This window comes from Ursus arctos, unplaced genomic scaffold (assembly GCF_023065955.2).
Source record: "Ursus arctos isolate Adak ecotype North America unplaced genomic scaffold, UrsArc2.0 scaffold_25, whole genome shotgun sequence".
NCBI lineage: Eukaryota > Metazoa > Chordata > Mammalia > Carnivora > Ursidae > Ursus > Ursus arctos.
Window position 1 is genome coordinate 39,842,304 of NW_026622930.1, and position 15,098 is coordinate 39,857,401.

The 15,098-nt window shown below is 42.8% G+C and overlaps 1 protein-coding gene across 9 annotated transcripts in view; it reads left to right on the plus strand.

Annotated features, from left to right (window-relative positions):
* The window catches only part of FRMD6 (FERM domain containing 6), a 235,910-nt gene extending 227,915 nt beyond the window's left edge, over nucleotides 1–7,995 (plus strand). For all 9 annotated transcript variants that reach the window (XM_057318481.1, XM_026480397.4, XM_026480399.4 and 6 more), the window contains 2 exons: nucleotides 3,018–3,109; nucleotides 5,006–7,995. In XM_057318481.1, coding sequence (XP_057174464.1) covers nucleotides 3,018–3,109; nucleotides 5,006–5,290 — 377 coding nt within the window. In that variant the 3' untranslated portion in view covers nucleotides 5,291–7,995. The remainder of the gene's footprint in view (nucleotides 1–3,017; nucleotides 3,110–5,005) is intronic.
* The last annotated feature ends 7,103 nt before the right edge of the window (nucleotides 7,996–15,098 follow it).

Here is a 15,098-nt window from a genome sequence, read left to right on the forward strand (position 1 = left end):
GTGAGCCTCACCCCTGCAGCCGGTGCTGGGAGTCAGGGATGAACAAGGCCAGCACACACAGTCCCCTCCTGCTGGCATTTAATCTGTAAGCGCACCAGGCTCCTTTATTGCGGAATCTCACTTGCTGACCTAGCAGAACCGTGGCCTCTGGATGCTCCACCCGGAGCTGACCTGCCAGTGGTTGCAGAGAATCCCTGTGCCGAACCAACACAGGTTCATGCTCCGGCCACGCGTAGTGTTCTCGTACCGAGCTTGGCCCCTTTTGGTTTTTGTCCATTTGCTTTATTACATACATTTTTCCTTATAAATACATTTTAATATATATTAAATATAAACTTACAATTATATGCACATTGTAGATGCACAGATATCATGCTCTCGTGTGTGTGTGTGTGTGCATTTTTGTAGAAAGAAAACTGTCTAAACAATACACACCAAAGTACCTGTGGGAAAAGGAGATGTGAGGGAGGCAGACTTTTGCTTTTTATTTATATATTTCTACATTTAATTTTTATGATAAGATAGAAATAAAATGTAAATAAGGTAGCTGTTTAAAAAGGTTTATGTATAAAAAATCCTTCCTGAAATGTTATTTATAATAGCAAAGAAAAGGAAAAAGAACCTCGGTAGTTAACAATGAGAAGTTGTATTCTATCCATATAGTGGAATATTGCACGGCCATTAAGTAATAAGATTTTCAAAGAATATTTAATAGTATGAGAAAGATAGGCAAGAAAAATGGCACAAATTGTATAAATAGTAGGATCTCAAATTATAAAAACGTATATACGTATATGAAAAAATACGTAAAATATTAATAGCCTTTTCTCTGGATGATGGGCTTACAGATGACCTTATTTTCTTTCTTGCATCTTCCTACTTTTCCAAATTCTCTATAATTTGAGCATTTACACATTGTTTTTAAAATATGGAGCTGAGATTGAGTCATGATAAAAGTTTGGTAGATGTCAGTTTAGTATTCTGAGCAGCAGACTTGATGCTGATTTATCAAATGCAGAGTCTGTTTCTCTCATCTATGGAACATAAGAACTAGGAAGATCGGTAGGGGAAGAAAGGGATAAAGAAAGGGGGGGTAATCAGAAGGGGGAATGAAACATGAGAGACTATGGACTCTGAGAAACAAACTGAGGGCCTCAGAGGGGAGGGGGGTGGGGGAATCGGATAGACCAGAGATGGGTAGTAAGGAGGGCACGTATTGCATTGTGCACTAGTTGTGCATACGCAACTAATGAATCATCGAACTTTACATCAAAAGCCAGGGATGTACTGTATGGTGACTAACATAATATAATAAAAAAATATGATTATAGGGGCGCCTGGGTGGCACAGCGGTTAAGCGTCTGCCTTCGGCTCGGGGTGTGATCCCGGCGTTCTGGGATTGAGCCCCACATCAGGCTCCTCTGCTATGAGCCTACTTCTTCCTCTCCCACTCCCCCTGCTTGTGTTCCCTCTCTCGCTGGCTGTCTCTGTCTCTGTCAAATAAATAAATAAAATCTTTAAAAAAATATATGATTATAAAAAAAATGCAGAGTCTGGGTTTGGGAGCAGATTAGTTACAGGCATAGTATCCAAGAGCACATTGACCAGGAAATCCAGAAGGACCCATCTCAGGTCCTAGTATACTCGTCTACATCTTTCTGTGAGGATTTGTTAAAAGCTTAAAGCTTTTTAAAATATAAGGATATTCTAGAGAAAGACCCCCTACTAAAGCAGTCTGTACAACCCCCACAACTTAAGTATCCACCTGAGAATTTCTTACTGTCTGCATGTAGACCAAGAATGTCTTCCTTTCATGTTTCAATTGAACTTATTATCAAACACTAATATATGCAAGTTCTGTAGTAGTCACTGAATCATTATCAGTCGTTTCTAAAGAGTTAAGGGATAGAACACAGAAGGCCATTTCTGAGGTTATTAGCAGTAGCTAAATAAAAATCACATTATTCAAGGTTCTTTTTTTATGAGGGGAGAATGTACTTTACCTAAGAAGCCATTTGGCCCTGCGGATCTAGGGTTTAACGGACTTGCTTCATCTGTCCGCAAGAAAAATGTCAGTGATCATCTTCACTCCCATCTCCAGTTCTTGTTAGCAGTTTTATTTCCTGAAATGTTTTTTCTGGTGCTTCACTCACATGTCCCAGCCACACAGGGAGGTTTCAGTCCCGGATTTCTGTTTCCAAAATATTAGCAGATTGCCCCTGAGCACTGAGACGATTAGGGGCCTTGTTGCTCTCGGAGATCCAGAACCGAATGTTCAGGGCGCCCGCCCACTTGTGGCCTCTGCCCAGCAGAATCTGCTGCAGGAGGCGAGTGCCACAGGGCCCCTGTCAGCCCGAGGAGCTCCTCTGAGCTGAGTGTGTCCCGCAGACAGGCCCAGTACCTTGCCCTTTCCATGCATTTGCTCTTCAATCATCGTTAAACTCTGTGGGATAAATGCTGCTTTCAGCCCCACTTTATAGAAAGAGACTTAGACACAGGGAGGCCAGGTCACTGGCCAGGAGACACAGCTAATTACTCGTCTGGGCCCAGTTCCATCCCAGATCCGTGTGACTCCAGAGGTCAGAACCCCCCCCCCCCCAAAGCACCAAACATCCAAGGGGAAGCCGGCGTAGAAGGACCTGTCGTGGTTCAGGGGCGTTACGTTCAGACTTGGTGCTCTGTGGAACATGGGAACTTTAGGCGATAAACTGCTTTACACCTACAGTCTTTCTTTTTGTTACTAACTTCATAAATAGCTTAATTAGAAGTTGTTTAGAAAATTCAGGCTCTAAACTCCGTCTTGTCCTCTCACGCCCCATTTACCCCTCTCCTCCCTACTTACTGTAAGACAAGAGACAGAACATGTTCCGTCCTGGTTGTCCACCACGGAAGGGTAACAGATTTTTCAGTAACAGTTAGTATTTGACCTTCAGTCTCGGTGGTTATTTATGTCAGTTGTGTGGCAAGAGGTGTGACTAATAGGACGTCTTCATTGTTTTTCCTGTGTTTTACTTTAGGGTTGATCGTGAAAGAAATCGGGTCTTCCACCTCCAGCTCCTCAGAAACAGTGGTCAAGCTTCGCGGCCAGAGCACTGACTCTCTTCCGCAGGTACAGAAGGAATTGGAACATTTAGACTGGGTACTGAGGTTACAGAAAACCTTAAATACGAACTTACAGTTATATTTATATAAATGAGCAAAAATTAAAAACCCTAAGGAAATTATTCTTACTAGGGACATTCTAGTTTTGTTCTGATTTTATGTCCATTCTATTTGCTAGTTCCATTCGTCTTTAAGTTGATTTTTATTTGGATAAATTATGTACTTTGTTTCACACTTTTTGTAGCTGGGAAGCCTCTAGACCTCAGACTTCAGGTTAACTGTGTGTGTGGGTGTGTGTATTTATTGACCTCGACAACTGGGAGAATAATTTTCTCATCAGATGTGTCACGGCAGAAACGTTTCCACACTCTGATTTTTCCATTCAGATTGAATTTTCTAAGTATGCTGAGTGAGGCTGTTTGATAACCCGTCGCTGGCTGGACTATTAAAATATCAAAAGATAAAACACTCTGAAACTCATGGGGCGGCAGCTGGATTTATCCCGCAGCTGACCCTCACCTCTGCTTCCTGAGCATTCTCTTGCTCTCTCCTTTTATGCCTCTCTCTCTCTCTCTCTCTCGGACCATCCCTGTCTTTTTTGGTTTTTTGTCTTCTATGTGTACTTCTCTCCTCCCTTTTCTCGGTCTTTCATTTCAGTAGCCTTCATGTGCACCTGATGTTTTATTAAATATTTTTTTGAATGCTCCAGTGAGTCCTTTCTAAAGCAGTATGTGTGGCATAATGATTACAAGCTCCAGGGCCACACCGTGCAGGTTCTGCCACCCGGTGTTAGCTCTGACTGTACAGAAATGTCCATGGGGCACAGCTCAGGGTCAGGTTCCACACCTGCAGGATGGGAAGCACGGTTGTGTGCCTGCCGCGTGGCTTTGCGGTGAGGACCTAACGCATTCTGTGAGGGGGCTCCCAGGGGCACCGGGAAGCCTGCGTGAGTACAGGCGATCGGCATCTTCAGGGAGTGCTCACATGTGGTCCTTCCTAATAAAATGTTTTTGGGCTTAGACCCTGTTTTCTCCTCCCGGTACTTTTGCCTTTAACAAAAAGTGATCACTTACTCTAACAAGGTTGGCTTTTGTCATATTCAGCAGCAAAAGTTGAGAGGGATGATACCTTGTTTCCTTAAATCACCCATTAAGTATCTTTCATTCATGTAATTATATGAATCATTTTTTGACCTGTTTATATTTTCAGCCAGTAGCACTTCCTGGGACGACGAGTTCTAGAAGTCCACTGCTGCTGTGTGAAGTATCTGGCAGAACACCACTTGCAGCGCTAGGGAGCTGCCTCTTGCCTCCCAGCCTTTTCTGTACTTTGTATTATTTTTCTATCCAAGAATTCTAGCTTTTTAAAAAAGCTTTCAAATTGTGTTTCTTTAATAATTGGTTCATTTTCCCACTTCTTATTAAAATAATAAAAAACCTCAGCATGAGCATGTTACCTGCTAAGTTGTCATATTCTAGTGGGAAAAAAAAAAAATAGACCCTGTCTTTACCTATCCGGCCCTATTTTAAGCCAATTTCTTGACTTCTGAGATGCTAGAGACAGTTGGTTTCTTGTTATATTTACTTCCTTTGCCTTAGATTCTTCATCTGTAGAACGGGGAGAATAATGACATGGGCCTCGTAGGGCTGATGGGAAGATGGAACAGTCAGGGCCTTGCACATAAGGGCTCAGTGAGTGTTAGCTGCTGTTACTGGTGGTGGTGGTGACATTTTCCCCACAGGGCCTCAGGCCCCAGAAACCTCAGACGGGAAATCACTTTCCAACATACAAGGATTCCATAACCTTCTGTGGTTTTGCAGCCTCTCTCTTTCCAAGGGCAAATATTGCTAACCTTTCACTTTAGTCTATGCTAAAGTTGTTTTAACCTTCCCTTACTTTGCAGACTATATGTCGGAAACCAAAGACCTCCACCGATCGACATAGCTTGAGCCTTGATGACATCAGACTTTACCAGAAAGACTTCTTGCGCATTGCGGGTCTATGTCAAGACACTGCTCAGAGTTACACTTTTGGGTGTGGCCACGAACTGGATGAGGAAGGCCTCTACTGCAACAGCTGTTTGGCTCAGCAGTGTGTCAACATCCAAGATGCTTTTCCAGTCAAAAGAACCAGCAAGTACTTTTCTCTGGATCTCACTCATGATGAAGTTCCGGAGTTCGTTGTGTAAAGTACGTCTGCGTGCAGCTAGCTCTACGGGTGGCCTGCTGTTCGCTAGAGGCTGGAAAGCCATGGGGTTCTCTCTTTAATTATTGTGCCATATTTTCTTCACCCCAGAACATAGCTCTTTCTTGATGATAACTTGTGATGGAAATAAAAGCCTTGGGACAGTTGCACTTTAAGTATTACACAGAGATAAAAGAACTACAGAGAATGTACAGCAAGACAAGTGCCCGGAAGTTCATGATCCTTGGGAAGGAAATGTGCTTTACTGGTTACCAAGCCTTCAGGATATTGAATCGTGGTGCGTTTGTTCCTCGTTTTTGTTTTTTCATTTGATTACATGACATCACTTTTTTATCATGTGAAAGATGTTAGGTTTATTTGTTTGCCTGTAAATTTTTTTTTTTTTTTGTCACTCCCTCACGCACTTAGTTTGAGGGAGAAAAGAGGCATCTCTCCTTTTAATGGAGAGACTGTTGCCTAGTCCATAGTCATTGCCGCCTCACCGGGGCTGTCCCAAAGTGAACACTAATGAAGTGGTCAAAATCCGGTAGTTCTAGTAAGCCAAAGATATGGACATAACAGAAGCACAGCCCAGGTCAAGAAGACGTGAGTGAAGCAATAACCAGAAGGCTCTGTGTGCTATGATGCCTTGTGACCCCCTCATGCCTGGCCAGTGCCGTGTCCTATTCCTGCTCTCCCTGAAAGCTCTAGGACCCCGCGGAGTTTCTCATCTGAGTAACTGATCAGTGGTAGTCATGTCATTGTGCATTTTGTGGTGTTTACAAAGCCAGTTTCTGTTAAAACTATGGAAATGTCTTAAAAAATGTTTGTGCTTGGTGTTTTGTTTTGTTTTGTTTTAATCAAGAACCAATTATGGTAATACTAGTTTCTGCTTAACCAAAATACCCTAATTGTACGTATATGTTATACATATATAAATACCTGAGATTACGTCTGTTTATACGTGTTTAAAGCTTACTAACTCTTCTTCTTGGCTTCCATGACTGTTTTTGTGTATGTGGTCTTTCTTGTCGAATATGGAGGATGTGTGGCTAAATGAATGATACCTACAGACAATCAGTTAATATATGTAGAGTTTAGAACGACTGTTTTCTCATGGGTCTTTTGCCATGATTCTCAACCCTGGTTGCACAATAGAATTATTTGGGGAGCTTATTTAAAAACAGTAACAATGTCTGGGTCCCACTTCAGGCCAATAAACTCAGTCTGTTGCAGTAAGGTCCAGGTTGACTTGCCTTTTCCTTTAAAGCTCTCCAAATGGAGCTAATACGCAACAGGGTTTAAAACCACGGCTCCAGAGGGTGTCTTTCTGTTAATTTCAAAGTTAAAGTGTACAGAAAATGTTAGCATTTGAGAGAGGGCCATTTTTAAGACAGTTACTGCCACTGCTGTTAGGATATAGAATGAAACCATGTCAGGAGCGTGAATCTCTTAACCTTTAGATGTACGGTAACAATGTCGTTCGCACTTCAGGAGAGAACTTGAGCACAATGTCTTTCTATGAGATGTTTGTAATGATTTCATATTTTACATTTGTTTACCATATTTTGATATACCATTTTTTCTATCTGCCAGGTTTTCTTAAAAAAAAAACTATATATTATTTTCTAAAGAAACAGTCATATTTTTATACAAAATTAAGTTTTCAAGTAACAAAGAAATAGATTTCGGGTATAGCGGAACATGCGGTGTTCCCCGTGGGTGGGAGTCGGTATGATAAACGCATGGAGGACACGGACCAGCGCTGCCTGTGCCACCCTTGCACGCCCGCATGTGCGTGTGCACCCGCAGGGCAGTGTGTGCCCTCCAAGGCCGGTCAGATGAGTTTCACCCGACGCTGGGAAGGGAACAAAAGTTCTGTAGAGTTCTGTAGTCATGAAATTATTTTGCTTTTATCAAAAGTTCTAAAAGAACCAAAGTTTCAGATATCAGAATGTACAAAAGGATCTCGGTCTTCTGTGCGAAAGGGTAGAAGGATCATCTCATGACTGCTTCACTTACAAGTAAGTCGTGAAACGATCCAGCCTTTTGTATAGATGCTTCAGAGACAAATCCTGGGAGGTTTAACTGTAAAGAGCCCAGGTCATAATGTGGTGCATTTCCTTAGCTCTTAGCGTTTCTTGCAAACATCAAGACAAAAGCGTATTTAAGTATGTAGTGCTCTATTTTCTCTATATTTCAACCACAATCAGGTCTTCAGGGTTTTGCCAGCTTTGTTGGTGGTTTTGCACACCCTCTTTCTAATTGGATTTATGAATAATCTTGTGGGTTTTCAAAAATGAAACATGCTAAGGAACATTTTTGCTTTTTGATCCACTGTTAGCAGCAGAATTATATATATGTATATGAAAATCCATTTTGGTTATCTACATTTTGTATTTGGAAATTGTTTTAAACAATAAAAAAGGAAAAGAAACGTATGGAGCTGTAATTTACTCTGCATTTGCCAATATCGTCGCTAGTCGGTGTACCTGTTTGGTATATATGGCCTCTCTACATCTACATTTGTATTTGCAACAATGAGCTTTATATCTACATAAACTGTAAATAATCCTTTCTGTGAAAGGATCGTCATATCAGGATGATACCAAAAGTGTGTAAAAGAAAACTACATTATTTTGTAATGATTTCTTATAGGCATTTCATGGTAAGATCAGTCAATAAAGTTACTTTTTATTTGTCTTTAAAGTGCCTTTTTTTTTTTTTTACTAGAGTTCTCAGTGAAGCAAGAGGCATTAGGAAGTGAGTGTTTCCTCTGTGTTCTTCTTTCCTATAACAGAGCACCTGGAGGTTCATCCTCAAGGTCCAGTGTGGTAGAGCTCCGAGCCAGACGGCCCCCATGGGGGTGATGCTCGTGAGGACTGAGGCTGGGCCCCGCCATGTGCCCTGCCTGTCCCACGTGCGTTAGGAGTTCACGGATTAACTCCTTTAATCCTCATACGCACCTAAGGTGGGAGCTAGTCTTATTCTCAAGTTAGAGATGAAGGAACCAAGGCTCCAAGAGGCCATGGCGGCCAACCACTATGCACGCCCAAGCTGAGGGGCTGAAGGCACTCAGTAAAGTAGAACATTTTTCATTTTTTAAATTAAAATAACCACCTTAGTTTTACCCACAAAGTAATCCTCTTTGGAGTGTTAAGTTTTCAGTTTTAGAAAGTGATTACATTTAGGGGCGCCTGGGTGGCACAGCGGTTAAGCGCCTGCCTTCGGCTCAGGGCGTGATCCCGGCGTTATGGGATCGAGCCCCACATCAGGCTCTTCTGCTATGAGCCTGCTTCTTCCTCTCCCACTCCCCCTGCTTGTGTTCCCTCTCTCGCTGGCTGTCTCTATCTCTGTCAAATAAATAAATAAAATCTTTAAAAAAAAAAAAAAAGAAAGAAAGAAAGTGATTACATTTAAAAGCCTGGATCCCCAGGCTGAATGTGAGGGCAACGTGGCGTCAAGGACGGAGCCTGGACCTTCACTTCGGGTCCGGAAACAGGAGTCTGAAGAGCCTAGCTGGGCTTGTGCAAGGATGGCCATTATCCTCCCATTAATCCAGTTTTCTTGCCTACAGTGGGATTAATAATTGAAGGGCCATTTGGGGGATTCAATAAGGTAATAGTTAAAATATGCCCCTGAGGACGAAGGTGGGAGAGAGGAGGGTTTTCAAATCTTCTAACCAACATTTAACTTGTATAGAACTGTGACCCTTTGGAAGCATACAATCCAGAAGAAAAGCTTTCTAGTGAGGAGTTACTTGTCAATTTTGTAGCATACCTGGTAAGTTGTGAGTAAAATTTCTGGTCACCTGCTATGTCTCTGACACGACACACGTCACATCACGTCTCATCTTCTCAACGCTTCAGGGAGTCCGCTCATTTTACAGCCGAAGAAACAGACTCCCCAAGATCCTACAGCTCGTAAGTCTGGAGCAGCATTTGAAACCCAAATCCACCTCCAAAAGCTTTGCTTTTTCTACTATATATACCGCGTTACCCACCGCACGTAGAGAAAGCTCAGAATCTAGCACAGAAGACAGACTGACGATTTTGGTGCCATGAGAAATGAAATTTATTTGCACACTGTTTTTTTGAACACCCCTGTGCCAGACCCGTGGGAGGATTTCTGGGCATTGCTCTGGCGCGAAATCAGTGAAGGCCTGGGCAGCGGGAGGTGGGAGGAGCAAAGCTTCTCCTCAGAGGACGAGCCTTGAAGGGGGGCTTCTGGCAGATTGGGGTGAGGTGCAAACTGCTCGAAGAGGAGAAGCCGGAGACAACAGTGCTCGTCCAGGGACCCTCGAGCTTGAGGAACGACTCTCCAGCTAGTGGGAGGCCCTGGGTGCCCAGAGGCGGATGAGGGGTTTTTCTCTGGACAGGGAGCCCCTGAAGGGGACTATAAAGAGAAGGAGACATATTTGAGAGACATTATTTGAGAGGAATAATGGGATCCATGCTCCTAGAAGGTAGGGAGAGGGGAGCAGGACTGGAGAGATGATGAGCTGAACCAGGATGTGGCCGCAGGGAGAAAAATTTAAAAATTTTGTAGCTATGCCTCTCTCCCCTCTCTCTCATGCTCTCTTCCCTCTCCCCTCTTCTCCCTGTCCCCCTCTCTCTGTCTCCCTCACAGCCACGCACGTCACCTTCTAAGCTAAATACTAGAGAAACAGGCAAGTTTTCCATACTTGGCAACATCCTTGGGAAGACCAAAAGTTCGCTACTGCTCCATAATGAGCTAAAATCTACTCTGCATGAAGGCTTTGAATGTTCAAAATTGGCTCAATGGCCATCGAATGTGGAGGCAGTGGTTCTCAAGCTGGCTGCACAGAAGAATGACCTGCAGAGTTTAAAACAGCAATCCCTGGGGCCCGGACTTATTTATTCAGTCTGGGCAGGCACAGTACTACGAAAAGTTCGGCCAGTGATGCCAACGTGTGTCGGGGTAGACCCGTTGTTCTACAGGTGAGCCCAAGCCGTGTAGACCAACCAGGCGACCTGCTCCTGAGCCGGTGTGATCCACACTTGGGCTGAGTTGCATCTCCCAAGTGTCCCAGTTTACTGCATTTTGGGAGAATGACATTGTTTTCTTTTTGCCAATACAGAGGTCAGAGCGTGGACCAATGTTCAAGTCCCGTGAACTCACCATTTCAGGAAGTCTGAATACTCCCACGTTTTAGAGAGCTGGGTGGTACGTACATAGAATTGTTTCGCCAAGTATGAGAGTAGAGGTGATGTGAGTTCAGTAAAATACTCGAACATCTCCCTGTCACTTTTATTTGCTTCATCATTTTTCTGATGCTTTATATAAGTTGATTGCTACAGAGAATAATGAATAAAAGTAAGCTAACTTCCCCCTAGCCCTTTGATTCTGAAGATAATTATTTGAGTTAATGGAGGAGCCTGACCTCTGAAAAGTCCTGCTCAGATGCCATGAGACATTGTGGGTGATGGAGTTATATACTCTCAAGAGATTAATCGAAGGTCTATAAACAGGGCACGGCTATAATTAACCAACTCATTTCTCAGGATGGGTGTTTACCCATCTGGTGTTAACTGTAGTCAGTTAAGGTCTCCTCATTTTATTACTGTCATGGCAAGAGATGGATTTCATAAAAACAGTTCCCAACTTAGAAAGGAATTATGTTCCAAGTTTGCTTCTAAATTGGTTGCTTGGTGTTTACAACATAACATCCCCAACTTCCCTAACTAGCCCACAAATGCCTGTTTATCCCAGAGATATTATTGGAGATGATTTTTTTCTGTGCATTAGTAACCATCAACAAAGAGGCCCAGAGTACAAATAAGATAGACGGAATGACCCCACAACTGGATACAGAAGACCGATAATTCGAACTTTAGGTTTTACTTCTCAGAGTACATCCATGCCCAAGTGTAGATAAACGTAGAAAAAAGCAGGTTGCCTGGGTGGCTCAGTCGATTAAGCATCTGACTCTTGATTTCGGCTCAGGTCTTGATCTCAGGGTCGTAAGTTCAAGCCCCATGTTGGCTCCATGCTGGGTGTGGAGCCTACTTTAAAAAAAAAAAAAAGTAGAAAAAAGCTTCAGGCAAGCCATGCCAAAATGAAGCCTCTCTAAGTCAGTTTCTACTTTGGAGTTCCATGAAAGGTGCTTTTAGAGTTTTCCCAACCACACACCCAGGCCCTAGTCCAGAACTGCCCAACACTGCTCTGCCATCATGAAAGAGTCAGCTGGAAAGAAGCCAACCCCAAAGGTCAAGTCACAGGCCCTCTTCTGACCTACATACAGGTGGGTGGAAGAGGATAGGTCTAGGAATTACTTGAAGAAGCAAAAGTCCCAGGGTCTTATTTAGACTCTATCCGTATGTTGCTACAGGTATAAGTAAGATGCTAAGAAAAAAGTGAAGGAGCCTTTATAGGGGTCTTTAAATACAACAGCTAAGTGAATGTGGAAGACCACAAAAGCCGCTGGAGAAATTAAAAGAAGGCCTAAATTAATACCCCCATGTTCCTAGAAGGAAAGACTCAATAATATAAGATCAATTTTTCCCATCAATTTCAAAATCCCAACAATGAAACATCTTAACCATGGTGGAGTAACAGGACAAGTTTTACCCTCTCACCGTGAACAACTTCACAAAAGGAAAACCTATATCTAAGAAATGTTTTTAAAACCTTCAACAGTAGACAGTGCAGTGGAGTCAGCCCGAAGAGGAGAAAAACAAGGTAAGCCTTGTCATTGTCCCAGTGTATTACCTGGAGAGATTTTCCAGGCTACCGAGGGAGGAGGGACCCACGCAGATCTCAGTGGTCTCCCAGAATTTAGAAAGCACGGTGGGTAATTGGGGAGGCCAACGTAGCTAGAGTTCATAGGACTCAGTACCAGAAAAGAGAGGGCTGCACAGAGCGGGAAGAAACGAGAGGGAGAGCGATGGAGACCGCGCATGCGCTCTGGAAGTCTGCACGAGTTTTTTTCCCACTCTTGGGCTGAGCGCTCAGTACACAGACTGCTCAATCCTTTACCTATCATCTGGGCCACTTTCCAGCTGCGAGCGCAGTGGTGTAGCCACAACAGAGCCATAGGGCCTGCAAAGCCCAACATATTTACTCTGTGGCCCTTTATAGAAAAACATCGCCAGGGGCGCCTGGGTGGCACAGCGGTTAAGTGTCTGCCTTCGGCTCAGGGTGTGATCCCGGCGTTATGGGATCGAGCCCCACATCAGGCTCTTCCGCTATGAGCCTGCTTCTCCCTCTCCCACTCGCCCTGCTTGTGTTCCCTCTCTCACTGGCTGTCTCTATCTCTGTCAAATAAATAAATAAAATCTGTAAAAAAAAAGAAAAAAAATCGCCAATTCTTCATCACTATCATTTAATAAATAAGAGGAATTCTATGGGGTTTTTTTGCGTCTGGAAAAAATGTTCTTACTGGGTCTGTATTTCAAAAAATTCTGGGCTATTCCTTGTAAATAACTGTCTTCGGTGAATTCTGCATTTAATTGATTATTGATATGATTGGGTTTAAATGTACCAACGTTGTATTTGTTTTTACTTGTCCTCTTTGTTCCTTTTTTCCTCTTTGCCTTCTTTGCGCCTAATGATTTTTATTTCACTTTCTCTCTTATGTTTCTTTGTTTTGTTTATTTATAGTAGTTGCTTTAAAGTTTATAGTATACCTCTTTAGGCTCTCATAATCCACCTTCAAATAATACTATACCACTTCAAATATAAAAAAACTTAACAAAAGATGGGGCGCCTGGTGGCACAGTCGTTGGGCGTCTGCCTTTGGCTCAGGGCGTGATCCCGGCATTATGGGATCGAGCCCCACATCAGGCTCCTCCGCTATGAGCCTGCTTCTTCCTCTCCCACTCCCCCTGCTTGTGTTCCCTCTCTCACTGGCTGTCTCTATCTCTGTCGAATAAATAAATAAAATCTTTAAAAATAAACTTACAACAGAATACTTATATTTCCCTTTCTTGGTCTTTTTGCAGTTACAGTACATTTGACTTTTTGCATATGTTATAAACTTAAAACACATTGTTTTTATTTTTGCTTTAAATGGTCAGTTATTTTTAAAAGGAGATTAAAAATATGAAAAAAAATGTGTTTTATATTTACCCACATATTTGCCATTTCTGGGACTCCTCATTCTTTGTGTAAATAAAGCTTTTCATCTGATACTTTCTTTTTGCCTGAAAGATTTCCATTGACATTTCTTATACAGATCTACTGGTGTTGAATTCTTTCAGCTTTTGTAGGCCTACAGAAGTTTTTATTTCAGTTCTAATGCTGAAACCTAGGTTTGGGAAGGAATGCAAATGTGTAATTTACATGTTGAAACATAGGTATATGGTTATCTCTTAAATGTCAAAGTTTCATTTACTTTCACCCCTGCCACAGGAATATTCCGGTGTCCATAAATCTAAAAATAAAATTATTGCCAAGCCTTTAAAAAGTTTTTATTTCATTTTTGTTTTTGAAAGTGATCTTTGCTAAGTATAGTACTGAACAGCACTTCTCTTTCAATATTTAAAAGACTTGCTTTTTAAGCTCTGTTAGGACCAGAGAACCTTTAGTCTTAGAAGAGAGAGAGTGAATGTGTGTACCAAGTGGTATCTTATCTTCTGTAATAGGAAGCTAGCAGATAATATTCCAGATTGAAAAAACAGTATACAAATACTATGAGAATGTTACTTGAAAATATGGAGGCAAACACTTTTCTTCTAGAACCACCTCAAGAATTCAAAGTGTTAGCATCTGGGAGGGAAGAGGAATCCGCTCTCTCTCTCTCTTTTTTTTTTTTTAGAGGCTTTATAGATGTTACTTTAAAATTTTTTAAATTCTTTTTAAGAAAATAAAACTGATTTCAGTCATTAGCAAAGAACCCTGGGTTCCCAGAGACCATAAAGAGAAAAGGATCAGCACGTGGAAGCAAGTGGGGTGGGGAGTCAGGCTTTGTTTTGAGGAGTGGGCGAAGTTTATCTCCAGTGAACACAGTGTGGGCACAAGCCCAGGAGGTAGAGGGGAAGACGGAGGCTGTTCCCTTGGGCTTGGACTCTTCCTGACAACGCCTGCAGGCTATTCTGGGAAGTGTTGGGCTATTAACGAAAAAGACTTCGGGCAGCCACTTGGGAGTTGTTTGTAGTGAAAGCACCAGAAGGCGGGATGAATCTCCCTTTCTCCCTGCACATGGGGACATGTGGGGTTGATGCCCAGTGAAAGTGATCTGGCTCCCGTTTCCTTGGTGAGAGCAGCCAGCAGATGGGTGTCTGGTAACTCAAAGCCTTTACGGAAACGGCCCAAGTCAATTGCTCCACCTGGCATGGGGTTGAGGTTGACTCAGGTTTCAGCCGCTGGCCTCCGGGGGCTAAGACAAAAAGAGGGGCAGAAGATGGAACCTGAGGCCTTGTATGCAGAGGGAGTGGCTGGATTTTTTTTTTTTTTTAGGTCTGTACCACCAGACATCACATTCAGGTTCTTGGGACCTCCACAGATGATTCCCCGGTTGGGTTTTGGTATTTGTAGTCACAAAGGCCTCCCCAGCAGGGCCACACTAATTCAAAATCTAAAATAAATCTTCTACGATGGAGACTAATGGTAAACTTAGAAACTGAGCATCAGCAGAGCCTTATCTTTAAGAATTGCACCAGGGTATAAACTTCGGGAGGGCAGAAACCATGCATTCTTTTTTTTTTTTTTTAAAGATTTTATTTATTTATTTGACAGAGATAGAGACAGCCAGCAAGAGAGGGAACACAAGCAGGGGGAGTGGGAGAGGAAGAATCAGGCTCATAGCGGAGGAGCCTGATGTCGCGCTCGATCCCGTAACGCCAGGATCA